We start from the raw sequence: 14,149 nt of genomic DNA, 5'->3' as shown, positions 1-14,149 counted from the left end.
TTGTGCCATCCTTTGTATATAATGCAGTTGACATGGATCATTATCACATGTTTGTTTCTGTTTTCATTGATTATGTATTGTGATGCCATATTTTATACATTTTTATCTATCTATCTATCTATCTATCTATCTATGACTGCTTTTACTTTTATCCATTTTAATGACAATGCATATATTTTTGACAAATACCCCGCACCAAAAAAAAAAGAAAAAAAAAAGATAATAATTTGTATATAACAACAAGCATACAAATAAACATATAATTAGTAATCATTTCAACAAGGAAAATTCTTGTTTACAAAGGCAAACACCAAAATATGAACCTTTTAAACGAAAGATTCCGAAACATTGCAAAAACCATTTTGTTTTCTGACTATTCAAAACTAAAGAATGTATGGTTACAAAATGATAAACATCATACGTAAATTTGTTACTTTATTTATAGTTACCTAAATTTTGTGTCCGTTTTGTTGTAGCTGTATTTGTCGCGTGCAGTCGACATCTGACCATCGGTAATCTTTTATTTGTTTTATCCTCTTGGCCGGTGTCAAGTTAACCTTGCCCTCCATCAAAATATTTCACAACTGGTTACATTTCGTCGTTTTTTCCTAGAAAATATGACCTGTTATGAAGTATATTTTAAGCATTAAAACCTTGTTTTATGAAATCTGGTTTGTCAATGTTGAACAATAGTAGCCGATATTTGAATATATATATTTTACTTCATTATCTAGGAAGTTCTGATTTCTTTATTTGCAGATAGATGTGCATTCGGATGGCTTAATTTTGAGAATACTTGCTACTTTTTTGGTCATGAAGAAGTAACGTTTCTAGAAGCTAACGTATGTATAATGTTCACAGAAATCGTCATTATTGTAACTCGAACAATGTTTCATAACTGTATCCTACCATATGTTAACCTTTAGCCTGCTGGCGGTAAGTGGTTTTGGCTTTGCGACCAGTGCAGACTGAGATCGGTTATGAAGTATAATTCATGTTAAGTGCAAAGTTTGTTTGATAAAATCTAGTTTGTTAATGTTGTACAATAGTAGCCGAAATTTGACTTTTTTTTTATATTTTCACCTTCATTATCAAGGAATTTCTGATTTCCTTATTTGCAGGTAGATGTCGTCCGGATGGGTTAATTTTGGGAATACATGCTACTATTTTGGATATGAAAACGTAACATTTGCGGAAGCTTATGTACGTAACTCGACCAGAATCTATCATACGTTTATATAATGCTTGAAGATCCGTTAAGATCGGAAACCATTTTTTACTTCACATGGGCATCTATTATTTCCCTAGATTGAAATTAGCCATATCTGTCTCCATTTTTTCAACGTCTTTGCTTTTCGGGTTTGTCGTTAAATGATAAATAATATGGACTATATATTTTGAACAGCTAGTGATTTTAGCACAAGGCGTATCTTTATAAGTTTGTAATAGAACTTTTTCAATATATGACCATTATTTATTCCAAAAACACTCTGCATAAAACATAAACAACCAGCTTTAATCCAGTTGGCTCTTCAGGTTCTACCTTCACTGTTCCTTCCGCATATCAAATAGCAACATGCAATTTACATCACATGGACTTTAGAAAAGTGAAAAAAGAAAATGAAAACTACATATACACCTTCGATTCATGCTTTGGTACCAAATGTTTTATTTATCATTTTTTATTTAAAAAAGGAACGTATTGGTAGTTTAATGAAAGGTAAATAAACTTCATACGGAAAACTCCGTTTTAAAGACAAAGTAAATAGAACAGAATTGATAATGTTTAATGTTATAATGGTGTGATGATGATGACGAGGATGATGATAAATAAATAAATAAATAAATAAATAACTAGTAAGTAAATGTAATAAAGTTGCCAAGCTAGTGTTATAATACTGACAATTTCCTTTTCGATGTACATATCTGAACTTTGTCAAGCTAGTGTTATGAACATATCTAGACACTGTTAAGCTGGTGTTAGGATACTGACACTTTCCTCATTGGTAAACATATCTAGAGATTGTCAAGCTAGTGTTATGAACATATCTAGACGTTGTCAAGTTATTTCTAGAATAATCGCACTTTCCTTATAAATGAAGACATAAGGAAACTGACACTTTCCTTATTGGTAAACATATCTAGAGATTGTCAAGCTAGTGTTATGAACATATCTAGACGTTGTCAAGTTATTTCTAGAATACTCGCACTTTTTTTTATACATGAAGACATTAGGAAACTGACACTTTCCTTATTGGTAAACATATCTAGAGATTGTCAAGCTAGTGTTATGAACATATCGAGACGTTGTCAAGTTATTTCTAGAATACTCGCACTTTCCTTAAAGATGAAGACATTAGGAAACTGACACTTTCCTTATTGGTAAACATATCTAGAGATTGTCAAGCTAGTGTTATGAACATATCTAGACGTTGTCAAGTTATTTCTAGAATACTCGCACTTTCCTTATAGATGAAGACATTAGGAAACTGACACTTTCCTTATTGATGAACATATCTAGAGATTGTCAAGCTAGTGTTATGAACAAATCTAGACGTTGTCAAGTTATTTTTAGAATACTCGCACTTTCCTTATAGATGTACACGTTAGGCTACTGATACTTCCTTTTAGACGCTGTCAAGCTAGTTTTGCAATACTTAAACAAATAAAGCATAATCATATGTATTTATATATAGTTATATGAAACTGCTTTATATTTCAAATCTAAATTTGATGTGCAATAACAAAATAACATGTATTGTATCAAGTATTGTTTTCTTTTTTCAGAGAAAGTGCCAGCAGATGCAAGGTCAACTAGTTGAGGTAGAATGTGAAGCCGAATGGGTCTTCTTGAAAACCCAAGCTGAGAAAAAATGTAAGCATTAAAAAGTAGTGTAGCTTTATATGAAATGCAATAATTAATTTCAAATATTACTAGTATGTAATTTTCATCAATCTTATACTGTTTTTGTCATCATTAAAATGAAGTTATCCATATTAAGTTTGTTTACTTATCATGACATTACCCTTATATTTCATTTTATTTCAGCTCTTGATGAATTTTGGATTGCACTCACTGACGCATTTAATGAAAATGACTGGTCATGGATCAACACTTGGAGAACAGCCTCATTTACTAGCTGGTCACCTGGGGAGCCAAACAATTCCAATTTGAATGAGCATTGCGTTCACGCGGTAGGGAGAATACAATACCAGTGGAATGATCTGAGCTGTAACAGACAAATTCCGTATATTTGTGAAGCCTAAATATTTCCTACATGATTGTCAAGCTTATGTTAGAAAACTGATACTTTTCTTTCTGATGAACAAATCTAGACGTTTTATTTTCTTAATAAATGGAGATTCTAACTAGAGACAAGCGTATTGCTTATTCTGAATAATGTACCATAATTGAAGAATCACTGTCTTTTCTGAGCATTGGATAAAGCTTATTTGTATACCAAAAATTGTTCATTACTGTGCTCTTAATTTTTGATTAATATGCAGCGAAAAAGCATAAAATTTGATTGATATCTGTGCTGTTTGATTGGTTATATATGTTACGTGTTGAAATACTGTTCGGAGCGGCTAGACAAAAAGATATTAGTACAGAAAGTACACTTGTATAATCACGGCAGACAGACTGGGCCAAAGTTTGATATTTTAAAAATCATAATTACAATAGGGGAGAGACGAAGTTTCTGAAGTTAGAACGTCTTTTGTTTCTTTAACAATTTCTCCATAATCTAAAATGACTTAGTTTAACATTCTGATGTGGCGTCGCCCAGATATATCGGTAACCATTAGTGACTATAGATACATACAGGTACAAAAATGCAAAAATGATACACTTTCATATTGATTCTGGTAGATCCCTTTCATTTTGTATTCATTAGCATTAAGTCATTCTCGCATACCAGGGGTCTACCATGATTCCATAATTCTTCTCAAGATTTTGACGAACCTCAGATAGATGAGAATGCAATAAGTGTGCTAAGTGTATTAAATTTTAGTGTATTAAATTGAAATTAAAACATTTCTCAATCTGCAATTAAATAAGACAAATAAAAGTATTTTGTACACATTCTGTAGTATTTCAACGATAGAATCGCTTGGTGAATTTTACTGTCATAGATGTAAATACTTGTAGCAGTGTTAAATACGCTGAGTTCTTTTTTTTTCTTTTTCTTTATTGAAAATTGAAAATACCCAATATAAAAAGTTGCGGTATTAGTAGCCGAATTGATATGGTTTGAATCATTATTTTTGTGGGTAACACTCTGAGTTTGAACACTTAATCTGAATGAAGGCTTCATTCATAAAACGAATCTGCCCAATCTTCCCAATTTGATTTTGAAAGGTCGATGGTTCAACCAAAAATCTCGCCCTGGCCTAAGATTAGCCTCGATCTGCAACTGTTAAAAAACTCCTCATTGTATATGCCTTAATTACTCTGCCAGTAGAGCATTAAATTATACCATGCTGTGATCGTTTGGCCCATAAAGTACAAAACATTAACGAAATACATCGTAATTACCTTCTTGCAAACGTTTTCTTTTTTATCTTCAAACTTAGAAGTCAGGTAAATCCGGTAAATTATTTTTTGAAAAGGGGTAACAATGCAATTTTCCTTAATAAATTTAGATGAAGAAGACATAAGAAATTCAAGTTGCAAAACACCCCTAGCTAGTCTTTAACGTTTGTGTGCTGCTATTTTCGGCCAAAAAACCTTACTGGGTGTAATACGGGAATACTTTACGGCCTTACCAGCCTAACTTTAGTAATTTACAGACGGACAGTTTGATATCCTGTAAAATTATTTGTAATTCTACCTGGTTTACAGCAAACCCTTAATAATAGATACATTCTATAAACCCCGGCCAATACCTTGTTAAAGTAAATATATGGTTTTCAAAAAATGGACTAGGATACTATGAGCCCATTCTCTGACTGTAAACATCGGACATATCATAGGGATATCCTTGAGAACCTGGATGATGAAAACATATATCCAAGATTTATTTTTCACAACAAATGCAACTTTGGTCAGTCAAGTTATCATCTTAAATGGAATCAACGACGGAAATGCGTTGGGTTATGTCTGACTTTGATCGCACTTCCAGTGTCACTGAAATGATAAATATACCGTTTGAATTAGTGCAGGTTAGATCCACGGCGCATCGGCTCCCGGTGGACAAAGATATCACGCCATTATCGCCTTTAATCTTTTGCAACCACTGTATATTACATATACTCTTCCTCCCAGGACTATATTCCTATGGAAGACTCTCCTACCTGACATTCTCTTCTTTCCAGTTTTTAAGCAGTTCAATATATTGAACATGCTTTTCATCCCAGTTCCTATTTTTAAAGCACTAATACATTTCCTTTTCCCTAGTTTTTGACCCGATTTCCTTTTATTTCTACTTATAATCTTTGTGTCTTGTCGCACAGGAAATTGTCTAGGTCCCTGTAAAATTTGACAGTAACGAAAGAAAGACCGATTAGTAGAACTCTTTTACTTTCGGGACAAAGATATAATATCAAAAGCACGTTATTATGAACCAAATAATTAAGAATCATTTGCTATTGACAGCTATTGAATTCATCATGACTGTGAGAAATCTATCCATCTGACTTGTAGATGGTATCTGGGTCTACCCAGTGCCATCTCAAACCTGAAATAAAGGTCAGATATGTGCCTATGCCTTTTCAAGATAATTAAAGCTGAAAAGTTGCTCTTAGGTCAAAGACATAGCATGCAAAGTTACTTACATATGCAGTTGCCTCCTATAAGCCTCATGAGTACATTTACATTTTTAAACAGCTTTTGTTACTTGATGGACTTGCTATAAACTTAAAAGAGTTGTTCTTACCATAAAACGCATTATGTTAGACAAAGGCCATAACTCTTGTACAAATATTCCATGAATTATGCCCTTTTTCATTTATAATTGAAAGTGAAGATGTATGTTTCATATTTTCTCCGGACGGAGAAAGATTGTGTGTAGAGGGGTGGGGAAGTGAGAGGGGACACCGATACCCAACCCCTACCACACAAAGTATATGAGGCCTACGTTGGAGTCACGCATGTCCGTCCGTTGGTCCGTCCGTCTATCTTGTCCGCTCCGTATCTCCTAAACAGCGTTAAAGATTTTCATAAAACTAGAACAAATTGTTAACCTCACCAGGACGACATGAAAAATACACAACATAGGTCATTATGTCTAAGGTCAATTTCATATTTCAAAAGCTTAAATTGGTGTCCTGTCCGTATTGTCTTAACCTCTTAGAAGAGGTCCATGACTAACATCAAGTGTTTACCTCGCATAGACGACGTACATACATAATGCACAACATACAAATGTAGGTAGCCAGGTCCAAGGCAAAGGCCATACTTGGAGGTCAAAGGTCAATTAGCTTAACTTTGTGTCAGTTCCATATCTTCTAAACCGCTGTGGTAATTTTTATAAAAATAGCTTCAAGACTTTATCCCAACAAGTCTACGAGCAAGACACACAACCCTGATCATTAGGTCCAGGGTTGGAGTTAATAATAAATAGCGTAGATTTGTGTCGGCTCATATACTATAAACCACTGGGAAGCTGTTCATATAACTCTTTAGGACAATGTGCAGAGCGCACAACCAAGGCCCCTAGGTTACATTTCAATGTCATACTTAATTTAAAGTCAAAGTTTAGATAGTTTTAAATCGTGTCCGTTCCATAAATCGTAAACCTCTTGAATGATTTTCATAATATACACACAAATTGCTTACTTTATCATAAGCAGAGCACATGACCTAGATCTTTAGGTCAACGAGCAAAGTTACACTTAAGCTTGAATTCGTGTTCACACTTGTAAACGTCTTCTATACCACCAGGATAAATTTCATAAAATTAACTTTAATTAATGATCTCATCCAGATGACATGTGATGTGAAAGCCGATGTCATTAGGTCCAAGGTCAAAGTCATACTGAGAGGTCATTGAGCACACATTTTAATTTGAATAAGCTTCATATCTTTTTTTATCACTGAAGGAATTTTCGTTAAAACAGTCATCAACTGTTATCCTCTTGAAGATGACATGCTCAGGTCACTATTTTTAAGGCCAAGGTCATATTTGAAAGTCGGAAGTCATTAACACAACATTTTACTTTCCTTGGATCAAAGCATCATTTGTAGGTATAAATCGCCTTTAATGATTGAATTTATCTTCTAAATTCAGGCTCTTCACAAATGAAATGTTTTGTGTCGCCTGACAAAGCATTGTTTGGGGGTTTTTATCATTTCAGTGATAGCTACTCGACTGAAACATTCGAACTTATTTCAACTCGGGCTTTCATTGTTTTTAACTTTAGATTTTTATGGATTTTGCATGTAAACAGGTTTTTCAGGAACTGTTGTACTGAGTGCGTCACAACCAGCACTTCGTATGTAGTTGGCACCACTAATGAGCATTCTGAACCAGGTTCCATATCTCTGACTTACAGTGGATGAAATAACACCCAGCTTAAAAACATATTAGTATAGCTTTTGTATGTAAGTATAGCATTGGGTAAGTGTGTACCCAATTTCAGTAGACGGCTGTTGTTTTAAAACAAGTGAAATTTAATTTTGATAGATTTTATGCAGGTTGTCTAAAGTAGATTTTTAGAAATAAAGCAAAGAAAAATTGTTAATCTAATACGTTTCATATATTAGCGATGTATTCAAAGTGACAATCAAACAAAAGAAATTGTTTTATCAAGTTTAATGAAATTAATTCTAGCGGTGAGACTATTTAGACAACAGTTTCTTGTGTCTATTGTTGCAACATACATTTAAACAGATAAATAATTATGTTGAAGACTAGATCGACATAAAAACAGAACTCGTTTTTAGTTGGGCGTATATTAATATTTTTGCAACTAGTTTAAACACAATAAAGGATTGTTATCATTTCATCAAGGAAAATTCTTAAACAATTATATGAAACTTTTAAACAAAACAACTAGAAACATTGTAAATATGCTTTGTTGTCTGACTGTTCAAAACAAAAGAATGTATAGCTACAGAAATGATAAACATCATAGGTGGTAACAAAATACTGTTAAAATTATTACTTTATTTATATTGGCTTAAGTTTTGTCCTCATTTTTTAACTTTAATTCTGGTTTAAGACGTATTCGTGCCAGGACATCGCCATCATGAATTTCATTTTATCGTTCTTAATGCTTTTGTGTCTGTCTTTTAAGGCAGTACATGGTGTGGTTATAAATATCGAAGAGAAGTCAAAGAGTACTGATTCCAATAGTGATGAGATTACTGAAGATGATGACAAAGTTGTTCTGAAAAAACTAACGGTTATGGATAAAAAGATAAGTAGAATCTTGGCAACGATTAACGGCGACGGCGACACCATAATTTATCAAGGTGAGGAGTGAAGACAACAGATTTAGCTGTGTTTCGTTTTTTTCTCTATATTTTTTTAATATATTGAATAAACCTTTAACACATTTTTAAGAACGAATATTACGTGAAGAAAAATGGTAAAACTTAAAAACTGAAACGGTGGTATGATACTAAAACATACATCATAGAGTTGTTACAAAGATTTCATCTTAATTCTAAATATGAAATTATCATTTGTGGTATGTAACTTAAGTATTTAAATTTACACCCGAATAACCTACTTAAGGTAAAGTCTCTGTTTGTATCACCTTCTTTTGAAAAAATCCCTGAAAATTAGTGATAATATTTTATTCATTGCAGGGTGTCCAAATGGTTGGGTGTCCTTCAATGCTTCATGTTACCTCTTTGGCTCTGACAAGCTTAACTTCGTTGCAGCGCAGGTAAATGATATCAAAACATCAGTAGAGTGCTCGTGAATTTCCTTCTTTTATTGCGTGAAATAAATAAAGAAAATTGTAACTGAAACCAAAGGTCATGAAACTGTAATAGAAACCCTTTTTAAGGTAAAACCAAATAATTAATCCATTGTTCATATACACTGGACAAAGTATTGTTTATGTACTAAATATATTTGATTTACGAAGACATAAAATTTTAGATTATTATGATCATTTAATTTCACAAAGCTGGCATTTACGATCATTCAAAATGATATCAGCAGAATATATATTGAAATGAAATATCTAACAGTTTGACTTCTGCGTGTTTCATTAAGATATGGCTTTTTAATTTTTATACATTTATATGTGCGTATATTACCTGTCACAATTATATATTATACCAGATTTATATATAATTGGTTTTAGGAGTATTGTCAGCTACGTCGATCTCATCTGGTTAGCGTAGAAACTACAGACGAAACTGCATTCTTGAAAATATTCATGAAGTCTATCGAAGGAGAACAAAAAGGTATGACTAGTTATTTTACCATCTAAAAGTTTATTACTTAATACAAAAGATATATATTAAAAAGAAAAATTGTATAGGTAAGATCTCTTTAAAACTTTTTTTGTCGAAAGTGTATTAAATAGAATCAGCTTGCTTTGTCGTAATTACTCAAGCATATAAAATGCTTTTGCACAATTATTCCTTTTGTTTTACACTAGAACAACATTTATTCGAATTTGTTTTGCTAGCAAGAACTTAGTTTTAGTTTTGTTATGAACCTCTTATGGTTGGTTTAATTACTGAACGTTATTTTGAAATGTTATAACAAAATCAATCATTAAAGGGTACTTATTGCATAGATATACATATGTCTATTACAACAGCAGAAAGATGCGCAAACTACTGATTTTCAAATTTATTGTATTATATTATGTTAACTTATGTAAAAATATACATGTATACAATGTAATATATAATACAGCACATCTTTCGTGATAAAGGCGGTCAAAGATGCAGATAAGTATGCTTTGGTAAAGAGCATAACACGCAAATGACGCAGAACTGTCGCAAAAATTAGAGCGAGTATCTTCAACAATTTATTCCAAGTTATGCTATTTCTTAAACGTTTTTTTTCTTTGAAAAGTGACTGAGGGTAATATATTTTGAAGGTGCGTCCTACTGGCTGGGACTGACGGAAAACGCGACCAACAACAGTTGGGTTTGGCAAGAAGGCGATACAAAAGCTACTTTCTTCGATTGGGCCTCCGGGGAACCTGATAAAGGAAGAACTGAGGGTTGTGTCTGGTTTGAACAAATAAAAAGTTATCAGTGGTCAGACGTTAGTTGCAGTCGAACAACGAGGCCAGTGTGTGAGAAAACGTAACTAGTACATCGGTTTTTCTTTTATAACTTGGGCCCCAGAGATCGAAGGACTTAGACTTACTTGGCTATAACAACCCCTTGTCCAAAATCCCTACTCTGGTGCCTTTGAGGAAGCGATCTGCCTAGGTATTCACTATTAAAGTTATAACGCCAGGAGAGGAATCTTAAGTATTTACAAACCAGATGCCACCATATGGCCAATTACTTGAAGTGATTTAAATCCTACACAAATCAGCCCGCCCGCTTAGCTCAGTAGGTAGAGCATTGGTCTACGGATCGCGGAGTCGTGAGTTCGATCCTCGGGCAGGGCGTATGTTCTCAAGGACTAGTCCCCCACAACTGATTCATGTGGGGAAGTTAGCAGTTACTTGCGGAGAACAGGTTTGTTCTGGTACAGAATCCAGGAACACTGGTTAGGTTAACTGCCCGCCGTTACATGACTGAAATACTGTTGAAAACGGCGTTAAACCCAACGGCGTTAAACCCAAAACAAACAAACCTACACAAATCAAAACACTTAATAGTGCAGCCTCACTCAACTTCCTTCTTTCTCAAATGTGTCATTGGTTTTACGCATTTGACTAGCGTTATTTTTGCCAATGACAGTTTATATCAGTTTTGAAATCTTTACCAAATTTGTTTAAGGTAGTCTACTTACCACAAAGCGTTGAAAAATTATACACGATTCATCTTAAGTGTTTTTCAGCTGGTTGTTTGTTAATTTTAAAACGTAAAAATAGTAGCATTGAATGGGGCGTTTTTAAACACATATTTCTTTTGAGAAGAAAACACAAAACAATAAAACAAATTCTTATTATCTTAAACATATGACCGGGCCTATCCATGACAAAACCTGTATTAGTGACAAAAATAACAATAAAACTGAGATAACAAAATACTTATGAAGAATATTTTTCTTCCCTTTAAAATATGATAATTTGAAAATTTCAAGGTTCAAAGTGTTTTTAAGTATGTCACTGCACGCTTTAAGAGATGTGACATCAAAAACGTTGAAAAAAAGCAACAACAACAATATGGCATCGTCTTACATGGTGTTTTTATCTTTCCATGGCATTTGAATATTTGCAGAAACGTTGAAAATACTTTACTGAAAAATAAACGTTTTTTTTTACCGCGGAATTCTATCAATAAACCTCTTGTCATGTCAATATTTATTCATTTAAAACAAATGGTAGAATATAATTTGATTTAGATAACGGAATTACAATAATCAAGTTTCTAGTTCTGAATGAACACAAGAAAATCAATGATTTACCAGTATCAAATTATCGCTTATTATACAGTAATTATATATCACGTCACTAATACAGGTTTTCTCATGGAATGTCCCATATGTATCATTATAACTGTAAAACATATCAACAGTACAATAAAAGCGATAAGGGAACTCTTATGCAAAAGGACATTTTTCACATGTTTGAAAATGCGAGGAGTAGTCACCCTATGATCATTCCACGAAATATTTCAAAGCTTTTATACGGTCGAAGTGAACTGAAACCGGTAAACGAACTTAAACAAAGTTTTTCTACAGCAATCTGCTTTTATGATGATCAAATTTGCGGAAATACGACATTCTTTAGAATTTCATTAGTCTTATGTTTTGGTCAATTGAGAATAGCACTCTTTACAAGGATTATCATTTGTTTTCAGGAAGAACATCGTGGATTGGGAATAGCGTGCCCTAGTAGCATCTTTTTACAGACTAACAATACAGTATTATAAGTATACATTGTTCTTCGTGATTCTACAGTTTACTCGTTGCCAGAAAGGAAAATCTACGTTAATACTTTGACCTTTACAACATTACATACTTTAAAATTCTTTCACTGGTAGTAGGTGCAGATGGGAATATCCAGCTCGAGGGTAACTTTAGTCTCGGTAACAACGTAGCGAGGCTCTGCCGTGTTACCGCGTAAACAGTTATCCGAGAGTCGGATATTTCCGTTCGCAACTACAGCATGTGGTATATAATCTTTTTCTTGCATGCCATATTCAGGAAACAGTAGTTAAAATTAAATGAAACGAATGACTTTCTTTAAAGCATTTTTTCTTAAAGTAGCGGTTTTCTTACAGTAGCGTATTTAAACAAAGCGCGGGAAATCAATGTCCGTGAATAGGAAAGATGTCATGACGTTTCATAGAAAAATAACGATGTTTAACGAGTTGAATAAAATTATATAGTGCGAGGCTCTACCGAGCATGTTATCAATTTTATTTTACGAGTTTATTTAATTCAATGTGGAAATATAAAAATGTTAAATACTTTCATCACATGTAAGCTTTTCCTGCTGAAACATCAACTTTTCTTATTTTTACCTAATATAGACCAAGTTAATTCGACCAGCTTCTCCTATATATAAAACGACGCCAACGTCGAAGCTTTATTCCACTAGCGTAATATCAAATTTATGTAATGGCTCTATTTCACTCCAACGACGTCAAGCATGTGATACTTTTCATAAAATAATGTTTATAATCGTCTATAAGTTACAAAGTGGAACTTTCAAGGTATTTGATTTTTATCTCGTTTTTTTTTGTTATTAAATATAAATTACTGCATAACTCCTCTAAAAAGATGTAGTTTATACGTCATTGGAAGCACGAGAGTCATCTTACACCCAAAGGTGTGTAAGATGGAGTTTTCCGGCACTGTTGAATCACCGGAAACTGGCATGCGAGAAAAGGTTAAACAAAAACGGTATATTATTTAAAGAAAACCGAGGCATATTTGAAAAGCTGTTTTGTTTGACATATTTTTTATTTTATTTTCGTTTCATGTGTTTTCATAGAGGGAGATAGAGAGAGAGAGAGAGAGAGAGAGAGAGAGAGAGATCTGAACAATTCTTTAAAACTGTATCTAAAGGGGTGGCGTTCTCATTGCTTAAAGATTTTCCGTACTTTTTAATTATTGTTTGTGAGAGTGTTTTTTTCAATAAGAATAGGGAATAAACGGTAACAGAGCTTAAATTCTTGCGTAAAAGTAATCTTTTCTTTATGCGCATCACATGTATATAAAAGCCATTTCTCTTGCCGCACGCCCTGTGAAATTGTTATTAATTATCTAACGTTATCGTACTTTGTAGTCCACTAATTTCAACTTTGTGATTACACCTTCACTTCTGTTCAATACTTATTACATAAGGAATGTTTAGAAAGAGCAAAAAACGCAGTTAAATCATAACACCATTATTCGGCATTTGGACCATATCATATTACTCCCACTGTGTTAGTTCTTAGATAATTTCATGACTCACTAAATGCTGTACTTACAAAATAAAGAATTATCATACTTGTCTTTAAGTTTTGTTTTATGTTATCTCTTTTTAGAAGAATTTCAATGGTGTATTACCCATTCAATACCTGTTTGCTTGTTGTTATTTGCAGTCTCAAATACAGCTTTGCCCTCGGTCCATTAACAATATATGCCCCATATCAAATTATTAAAACGCTAGCCTGATTAGATATACACATCCTATAGATTTAATATTCATAATTGTAATAGATGATGTCCACATCTAAAACATTAAATAGCCACATCTCAAACATTTTATATCCACATCTGTATTGGATTACACACTAGACACATTAGATATCCACATCGTAAACTTTTAATATTAACCACTGTTACAGTAATGGATAACAAATTCAACATATTAATGTCCACGTCTAAAACGTTTGATATCTTCAACCGTAATAGATGACACATCATACATATTAGACGACCACATTTTATAATGTAACATTCACAACTGCAATAGATAACACATTAAACACATAACATTTCCACATCTGTAATGGATTACACATCATGCACATTAGAAATCCCCATGTGTTTGTTTGTTTTGTTGGGTTTAACGTCGCACCGACACAATTTAGGTCATATGGTGGATGAGGATCCCAGGT

General features: G+C 33.2%; 2 protein-coding genes across 3 annotated transcripts; both read left to right on the top strand.

Moving 5' to 3' along the window:
- The first annotated feature begins 1,118 nt into the window (after positions 1-1,118).
- LOC128549222 (perlucin-like protein) lies at positions 1,119-4,581 on the top strand. Its single transcript, XM_053525738.1, has 3 exons — positions 1,119-1,203; positions 2,788-2,875; positions 3,050-4,581. Exons 1-3 carry the CDS (start codon positions 1,126-1,128, stop codon positions 3,265-3,267), a joined length of 384 nt encoding a protein of 127 aa, XP_053381713.1. The 5' UTR covers positions 1,119-1,125; the 3' UTR covers positions 3,268-4,581.
- Positions 4,582-8,143: 3,562 nt separating this feature from the next.
- On the top strand, positions 8,144-13,541 carry LOC128549699 (perlucin-like). Of its 2 annotated transcripts, none has more exons than XM_053527049.1 (5): positions 8,144-8,416; positions 8,756-8,835; positions 9,262-9,364; positions 10,012-10,222; positions 11,897-13,541. In XM_053527049.1, the coding sequence occupies exons 1-5, from the start codon at positions 8,191-8,193 to the stop codon at positions 11,919-11,921; spliced, it is 645 nt and encodes a 214-aa protein (XP_053383024.1). In that variant the 5' UTR covers positions 8,144-8,190; the 3' UTR covers positions 11,922-13,541. The 2 variants fall into 2 exon arrangements, with proteins under 2 accessions (XP_053383024.1, XP_053383025.1); XM_053527050.1 differs by having other exon boundaries at positions 10,012-10,229.
- The last annotated feature ends 608 nt before the right edge of the window (positions 13,542-14,149 follow it).

Source organism: Mercenaria mercenaria, chromosome 16, assembly GCF_021730395.1.
Source record: "Mercenaria mercenaria strain notata chromosome 16, MADL_Memer_1, whole genome shotgun sequence".
Taxonomy (NCBI): Eukaryota; Metazoa; Mollusca; class Bivalvia; order Venerida; family Veneridae; genus Mercenaria; species Mercenaria mercenaria.
Note: the sequence above shows the minus strand (reverse complement) of the source record. Positions and strands in the feature narration are given on the sequence as shown.

Excerpts from the sequence above, each read along its gene's own strand:
- LOC128549222 (XM_053525738.1), top strand. The coding sequence starts at position 1,126 with ATGTCGTCCGGATGGGTTAATTTTGGGAATACATGCTACTATTTTGGA. Across the intron at positions 1,204-2,787 it reads TAACATTTGCGGAAGCTTAT|AGAAAGTGCCAGCAGATGCA; the intron begins GTACGTAACTCG and ends TTCTTTTTTCAG. Across the intron at positions 2,876-3,049 it reads AACCCAAGCTGAGAAAAAAT|CTCTTGATGAATTTTGGATT; the intron begins GTAAGCATTAAA and ends ATTTTATTTCAG.
- LOC128549699 (XM_053527049.1), top strand. The coding sequence starts at position 8,191 with ATGAATTTCATTTTATCGTTCTTAATGCTTTTGTGTCTGTCTTTTAAG. Across the intron at positions 8,417-8,755 it reads CGACACCATAATTTATCAAG|GGTGTCCAAATGGTTGGGTG; the intron begins GTGAGGAGTGAA and ends TATTCATTGCAG. Across the intron at positions 8,836-9,261 it reads TTAACTTCGTTGCAGCGCAG|GAGTATTGTCAGCTACGTCG; the intron begins GTAAATGATATC and ends AATTGGTTTTAG.